Below are 8,303 nucleotides of genomic sequence, written 5' to 3' on the forward strand. Positions count from 1 at the left end.
ATGAAACTACATTACACATATACTTAATTATATTAATTGATTAATCATAATTTTTTATCACCTTTTCATATTGAATAATTCGATATTAGATTTGGCAAAAAAATAACGTAAATGCCTCATTTTGCTTATTAAAAAATGTCTCAATTTACGTGTTCACATTTTAACTCACAAAACGAGGCATTTATGTTATTTTTTTGCCAAAATAGCCCTTGAAACCTTTGACGGAGTATTTTTCAATGCGCAAATCGATAAAAAAATATTAGTAATGGAGAGTGGGCCCCACTAACGGAATTTTTTAACGGCAAGGTTACCGTATGGAAACAAAAAATATATTGGGGTTACATTGTCGAAAGTGATATATGTTGGGGCACAACGTAGAAAAGTGAAAAAAAAAAAAAAAAAAAAAAAAAAAAAAAAAAAAAAAAACAAGGTTATTATATAGAAAAACCCAAAAATAAAAAAAAAAATAAAAAAAATCCAATTAACTAAACTTATTTAAATTTAAATATTTTCCAATTAATTACATTGTAAGGGGCATTAGTACCCGAGATATTAAAAAAAAATCAACTCAATGTTTGTATCGTTAGGCTTTTATCGCTCTTTATGACTTTATGTTCCAAATTAATAATACTTTGTCAAGTAATAATACTAATTACAATATAATACTTTGTCAAAAAAAACAAAAAAAAAAAAAAAAAAAATTGTCAAGTGAGATTTAGTTAGATTGATTCACTCTATACATTACAATATTACATAGTCTATATATGTTCTTGTATTCATAATGCATGTCTTGATGTCTAATGCTGTTCTTGTATTCATGAATCATAATGTTTCTTAATGTCTTTAAAAAGAACTGTTGTAAACACCCGCCTCTAAAATCTAGCAGAGAAAATAACTCTAAATCCTTCCCAAAATTTTAATGGTGTAACGTTACCCTAAATAAGCTAATAAGATAAGTTATTTATATAAATGGTCCCATTACTTTCAGTCACTGCAATTAAATAAAAGGCTTATACAAGGTATAAAAATAATTGAGTTATTCAGTTATTGAATTTGGCATTTATCTATTTGATAGTACAAGGTATGAAAAACAGAGTTAATGAGTTATAGACTGATCGAATTTAGCATTTATCTAATCTAATACAGTAAATTACCCTTTTATGGTACATTCTACCATTCAGTGCATTACCAAAACAAAATTTTCATAATATACATCTAACCTTGGAATTAGGCACTTAGGCAGTGGTATATATATAAACATATACTTTGTAGTTGACAAGATTACATCCTAGTCTTAGAGAAATCCTCAGGTCAGATCATCAAAATTGCCATTAGCCTATTTACAGAACTTAGCCCAGAACTTATCAGTCCAAAACCTTGTCAGTTGTCACTAAGCTCCAAAATTATTTATTTAATTCTCTGCCCGAAGTCGCTTATCTAGCTCTCTTGAAGCCCGATTGCCTGCGTAGCGTTTCTTACTTACTTTCTCTTTTTCCAATTCCACGATGCGTGATGAAAGGGAATCAAGTGGAAATTTCGACTCGAGCTTAAAATATGTAATGCATTTAACTACATCTAGGAGACTCTTTAATTCCATGGATTCAGCTTCAATCTGCACAATACAAGTCATTAGCATACACAAAACATCATCAACTTGACAGCTCGATACAAAATAAGAGACCAGAAAACACAGAAGCAAATACAGTAAATTAAACTGGACACAAGAAATAAACTTCAGGTCAAAGAGAAAACCAAGAGGACAATTAAGGAAAGATTTCGATGTCCATAATTAGATAAAAGAGATGACTATGAGGGCCAGGAAGTTGATTATGTCGTCTAAATGAGGCCATAGAATATGTCAAGTCAGATACCAAGGTTTTAAGTTTAGGCAGCAGACGGGAAATTGAATGGCACAAAAACTCAGCTGATCCAAAGTCTCAAGCACATGAACCTATTTAATCATAGACAATACCAAGAACCAGAAACCTTTTGTCACTCAGGTCAGTCAGGTGACAGATACTCCATAGTTTTTATCATCCATATCTTTAATCACAGAAGTATAATCTGATCTACTACGTATATAAACTCTTACAAATCTTTAACCTGCTAATAGCATAATCACAATGAAAATGTCACCAAAAAAATGCTGTGTTTCCAATTTCCATAGAGAATGTACAGGAAATACAATTCACTACCTAGTTTGGTTGAACTAGTCCACAAGCATACCAATTTACCATGTACGAGATAACAATAAACAAAACAAAATATATCCAGGTTTACAAACTTCTGTTAAGTATATGCATTTGCAATGCCAAAATTTGCATGATTAAGACAGTCAAATTCTAAAGGCCTATACACAGTTTTGGTTTTATTACCTCTGATTTTCTATTACATAACAGGGAAAGAAATGATTTTGATACGAAACTACGGAGTACCTTTGATTGATTAGTTCCATCCTTTTGGATCTCGTTCACTCTTTGCTTCAAAAATTCCACGTGATCTTCCAGCAGAGGTACTGGTGGAAAAGTGTATTCCAGCTTAAAAACGCAGATGAACTTGATTGCCAAAAGCCACTTCTTACTCTTAATAAGAAATCTGATGTGTTCTGTTTAATGTGAAGAGAAAATATATAAGTAAAGTCAAAATGTGAGTAGGTCTAAAGAGCAGATAGCACCATTGACATATACAGACTTGATAATAGATGAAGAGGCATCTACGATAAGACAAAACCACTACACGGTAAGACTCACAATTTTATATGCACTTTCAAAGCTAAATAATGAAAAAAAAGTCTCAAAAACTAGGAAGGTGAGTAGTATGGAATTCATAAACTAACTGCTAAATCATTCTAAAACAAATTTGTAGTAACCATTGACATACAATTTTCTTTTTCCCCCCACCTTCCTTCCCCTTTCAACTTTTCAAATAATTTGCATCACAAGATTCACAACTTCTCCCATATGTCAGCCATTGTAATGTCACCTGTCTAAAACTACTGATAACCTATTTGGACAGAAGCTCTTACAAATTATCAAATAATCCAATCTGTTCAAGTTCTCAATAATAGACTTAATATGTTAAATAAACACTATAATCTTGTAAGCATAATGTAATAAGCTCAAACTATGTAAACTATGTCAAGCAGGCAGCAAAATTATGAATTGTCATACAGAAAGTAGAGTAGATAGTGATGATTATACCTGGGATCTTCTTGGAAAGTCCCAAAGCACGGCATAAATTTAGGTTCTCCTCACAGCGGTAGATGTAGTCATCATTATTGCCATCATAAAAAATTGTAAAAAGTGAGAGAAGCTCTTTATCATTGAAAATTTTAGCTAGTTTAAACTTAGCTAACAATTGAAAGAACCTAAAATGGTCTTTAACAGAATTACTCCCCTCCAACTTAGTTTTTAAAAGAGCAGCAATACTTTTTGCTTCATTTTTCAACTCAGGTGTAATTGGTGGTGATAATTCCATCAACAGTTCCAACAAAAATATGCAGCTAGTTTTACTAGCTTGGGTTTGAAGTTTATATTGGTATAAAGTTTTTAAGACACCAAAAACAAGCTTCCCAGGATCAGGTGCACACCTTAGCGCACTCAATATACTGTCATGCAAGATACTAAGCTCCTTCACATGCTTAACTAGACATAATCTCACACCATCCACGTCCATATTTTTGCACAATGAGAAAATCTCAGCACCAATTTCCGGTGAGGAAGTAGCTAAAACATTTTCTACTTTGGCGGTCTCTGAATCAGGTAACTCCTTACTGACTTGATTGCAGTTGCTGCTTACTGAACAATCAAAATATGTGAAACAAAATCATCAATTAGAACATACTAACAAAATAACAGGCACAATGAGCAAATCCCTTAACAAGTTGATGGGACTAACAACAATATTGATCAACTCGGCAGCTCATAGATCAAATATTATAAGAGTGAACAGGGGATACAGGGACAGTTAATCATCCATGACTACATAAGAACATGTTACGAGTCAGAAAGGCCAGTACGAAATGCAGTATTAAGTTATCAAGCCACAATCTTATACAACTCAGGTTGAAAAATGTTAACTCAAAACCAAATTTGTTGAAAAGAACAGCCAATCTTACTGACTAAAGAGGTCGTCTCCAAGAGACCCACATGGATCATATCAATCTCAAATTGTAACAAGAAAAGAACATTACATTAAAAGAAAATAAACAAACAAATAAAAGGACTTGAATTTAAAGCAACTAAAAGATGGTTGTGAGAAAATAATGCAATGCTTACCAATCTCCATCTCTTTATGCTCTAGTGATTGACAACGAGATAGTATACATTTCTCATCACTTTCCTTCTTTAGTAACTCCTCCCGTTGGCCAGACTCATTAGTTTGCTTCTCTTTGAGTTCCAATTTTCGCCATCGTTCCTTGATTAATTTCTCTTCAAACTGTAGGCCCATACTGCGACTATCAATTCGAGTTTCCGTCAAAGCCAATGCTTTACGACGCTCTGTGATTTGCTTGTCTTTGGTCTCCAATGCTTGATAACGCTCTTTAATCTCCTTTTCCTTCAGTTCCATTTGATCATAACGCTCATTAAGTTCCTTTTCCTTGAATTTCAAATCTTCATTTACTTTCAGTTCCACTTGTTGGCAAAGTTCCATAACTTGTTTCTCTTTCGAATCCAAGGCCTTACTTTGTTCACTCAATTGCTTCTCTTTCACTTCTACAAATTGGCATTGCTTTTCAAAGTCTTTCTCACTACTCTCAAGCCACCTCCAACGCGCATTCATCTCCTCCTCTTTCGACTCCATTTCTTTAAAACGATTGTCAAATTCTTTCGCCTTCAAATCCAGAGCTTGTGAAAGTTCTTTTAATTCTTTCTCTTTCAATTCCAACTTTTCACAGCTTTCCTTTATTTGCTCCTCCTTCAACTTCAACACTTCACACTGCTCATTCATCTGCCTCTCTTTCGACTCCAACACCTTACTTTGCTTACTCAATCGCTTCTCTTTTGCATCCACTGATTGACATTGCTTGGTTACATCTTTCTCACTAATCTCAAGCCACCTCTTTCGCGAATCCATTTCCTTCTCTTTCAACTCCATATCTTCCTCACACTCCCTAATTTGCTTCTCTTTAACTTCTAACATTTCACAACGCTCAACAATCTCCTTCTCTTTCAACTCCCACTCCCGAGTTTGCTTTTCTTTAGCCTCTAACACTTCTAAACGATCATTAATCTCGTTCTCTTTAAACTCCACAGCTTCTTTAAGCTCTTGAATTTCCTTTTCTTTACCAAGTAACACTTCAAATCGATCATCAATCTCCTTCTCTTTCATCTTCATACCTTCCTCACCCTCTAATAATTCACGATGCTTATCCATCTTCTTCATTTTCAACTCCAGAGCTTCTTCATGCTCCTGAATTCGCTCTTCTCTAGCCTTTAACACTCCAAAACGATCATCAACCCCCTTCTCTATCACCTTCAGAGCTTCCTCATGCTCCTGAATTCGCTTCTCTTTAATCTCTAACACCTCACAACGCTCATCCAACTCCTTCATTTTCAACTCCATATCTTCTTTATGTTCCTGAATTCGCTCCTCTTTCATCTCCAACACCTTGCAACGCTCACCCATCTCCTTCATTTTCAACTCCATAGCTTCTTTATGCTCCTGAATTTGCCTCTCTTTCATCTCCATTGCTTTACAACGCTCATCGACCTCCTTCTCTTTCAACTCAATACTTTCTTCACGCTCCTGAATTCCCTTCTCTTTAGCCTCCAACACTTCAAACCGCTCATCAATCCTCTTCTTTTTCAACTCCACAACCTCTTCACACTCCCGAATTCGCTCCTCTATAGCCTCTAACCCCACAAAACGCTCATCAATCTCCTTCTTTTTCAACTCCAAATCTTCCTCACATCCCAAAATTCGCTTCTCTTTACCCTCCAACATTTCACAACGTTCATCAATCTCCTTCTCCTTCGCCTCGAACTCCTTCCATCGTTCCCCAACTTCTACCTCCTTCAACCCCAGTCCCTTCTCTTTAGACACCAACATTCTACTCACTTCATTAATCTCCTTCTCCCTCAATCTAACAGCACTGAATAATTCATCAATTTCCTTCTCTGTCAACCCCAATTCATCCTCCTTTTCTTCCATCAAAACAAACCTCCTACTCAATTCTTCCGAAAATTCCTTCAATTTCTTCTCCCTCTCATCCAATCCATCCCCTCTCTCATTCATCATTACCTCCCTCAATCCCACCTCCTCCGCCGCCGCCTTTGCCTCCTTCTCCCTCACACCACACTCCCTCTCTCTCTCCTCCACCTCTCGCCGCCGCTCCTCGACATCCCCCTCCTTCACCTCCACCACTCTCCGCCGCTCCTCCACCTCATTTTCTCTCTCCTCCACCGCCTTCCGCCGCTCTAAAACCCTAACCTCCGCAACATCCACCGCCTTAACACGCTCAAAACCCTCGGCAAATCGCTTCTCGCAAACCTCCACCTTCTCAACACGCTCAGCAATCTCTCTCCTCTGCAACTCCAAACACTCACACCACTCCTTAACCTGCTTCTCTCTCATCTCCACACCTTCAATCCTCTGTTTCAGCAAATTCTCCTCAATCTCCAACTTCTTCTGCCGCACTTCAACTTCCTTCTTGAAATTCTGCAATCTAATCATGTTCATGTCAATTTCTCTCTCCTTTGACTCAACCGCCTTGACTCGCTCCTCTACCGAGTTGTGAATCGTTCCGAGTGAGTTCTGTAAACTTCGCCATTGCTCGCCGAGTGTAAGAATTGAGAAGGAATGTGACTGGAAATCCTGAAAAGTTTCACCAATTTTCTTCATCAACATTCTTGCAACCCTTAAATCGTTCGTAGTATTCTCCGATACTGACATGATTTATCCAAATTTTGACCAAAATCAAAAATTCGAAACCCTAAAAATTTCAAAATTTCACAAGAAATTATCCTAATGTTTCATACAAATAAACAAATATTAAAAGTAATAATCATATACTCTGATCATTAACAGGGAGTATAATATGAAGTAGGAAGAGTGCAGTAATTTCGTGGGATGATAGTGTAGTGAGAGAATGGAGGAGAGAGAAAGTGAGAGTAGTGTACAACGGAGAACGGAGTAGAGCATACAGTAACGTTGTATAGAATAATAATGAAGTAAAAATAATAAACCGTGATGAAGAAGCTTCAAGATAATATTGGTTGAATAATGCGGTTATGTAGGAAGTTCAAAAGTTGCAGAAGCAACTCATCATTGGGCAGCAGATTTTTTTTCCTTCTCTTTTTACTTATTAAATTCTTGGGCATTGCCAAAATGTGGAATATCTCTTTTTTTTTTTATTTGATGTGATGGAAATATCAATTTGGATATATGAGTGGGTCTATTAAGGTGTGATTTGGTTTATTTTTAAGAGTTGAGTCATAAAGTCATGCTAAATTAATGTATGATGTGTCCATACTAGTTAAATTCTAAATTAGATTTTTATTTGCATCAATTAAATCATTTTTTTCATGCCTCTATAATGTGAATAATTAACTTTAATACACTTCTACGGAGTACTAAACTTTATATACTTGGATACTACAACTCAATAGTATGTCTTTGAAAACTACAACTCCGCATATTATTCCCTTTGTACCATAATATCATACTTGGTGTTTTTTTTCATTATACTTTACATAATTAAATAATATTAATTAATTTCTTATAAATTAGATGATAGATTATTGTGTAATTTACTAAGGAGTTACATGATACTATTAATATGGAGTAGATGATAAATAAATAGGAATGTTAGGTTTTTATGTAGACTAATATAATGGCATAAGAAGGTTATGCAAATGAAGAATTTGTATAGGAGAATATACATTAATTCAATATGTGTGGGTAAAGAGTAGTGACACATAGGATAGGATTAAATAATGAGATTAGGGTTTTACCCTGATATCCCTTTGAATAATATTATACTCCCTTCGTCCTTTTGTTACATGTCTGTAATCCTTTTTGGGTTATCAAAATTAAGTGACTGTTTTTATTTATAGGTAGTATTTTTTTACAATATTATTCTCTTTTTAATGATTTGTCTTTTTTTTTGTTTTTCTTTTCTGTACTTTAACATCAATTCCAATATTTTCTATCCCCTAATTTTCAACCACTTTTTCTTTATCTCTATCTCTCTCTAACCCCATATGCATATTTGTACTCCCTTTTTTTTTTTTTTTTTGAGAAATTGTACTCCCAGTTATTAGTTTTATGGAACCTTTAACTTTCTTAATTGTTGTGCAAAA

General features: G+C 34.9%; 1 protein-coding gene across 1 annotated transcript; it reads right to left on the bottom strand.

Moving 5' to 3' along the window:
* Positions 1-1,411: 1,411 nt before the first annotated feature.
* Positions 1,412-6,894, bottom strand: LOC145627612 (uncharacterized). Its single transcript, XM_081679978.1, has 4 exons — positions 4,278-6,894; positions 3,201-3,797; positions 2,436-2,605; positions 1,412-1,612 (listed from the first exon to the last, which is right to left on the bottom strand). Exons 1-4 carry the CDS (start codon positions 6,892-6,894, stop codon positions 1,412-1,414), a joined length of 3,585 nt encoding a protein of 1,194 aa, XP_081536104.1.
* Positions 6,895-8,303: the final 1,409 nt, after the last annotated feature.

The sequence above is a fragment of the Chenopodium album genome, chromosome 4, assembly GCF_948465745.1.
Source record: "Chenopodium album chromosome 4, dcCheAlbu1.1, whole genome shotgun sequence".
Classification (NCBI taxonomy): Eukaryota; Viridiplantae; Streptophyta; class Magnoliopsida; order Caryophyllales; family Amaranthaceae; genus Chenopodium; species Chenopodium album.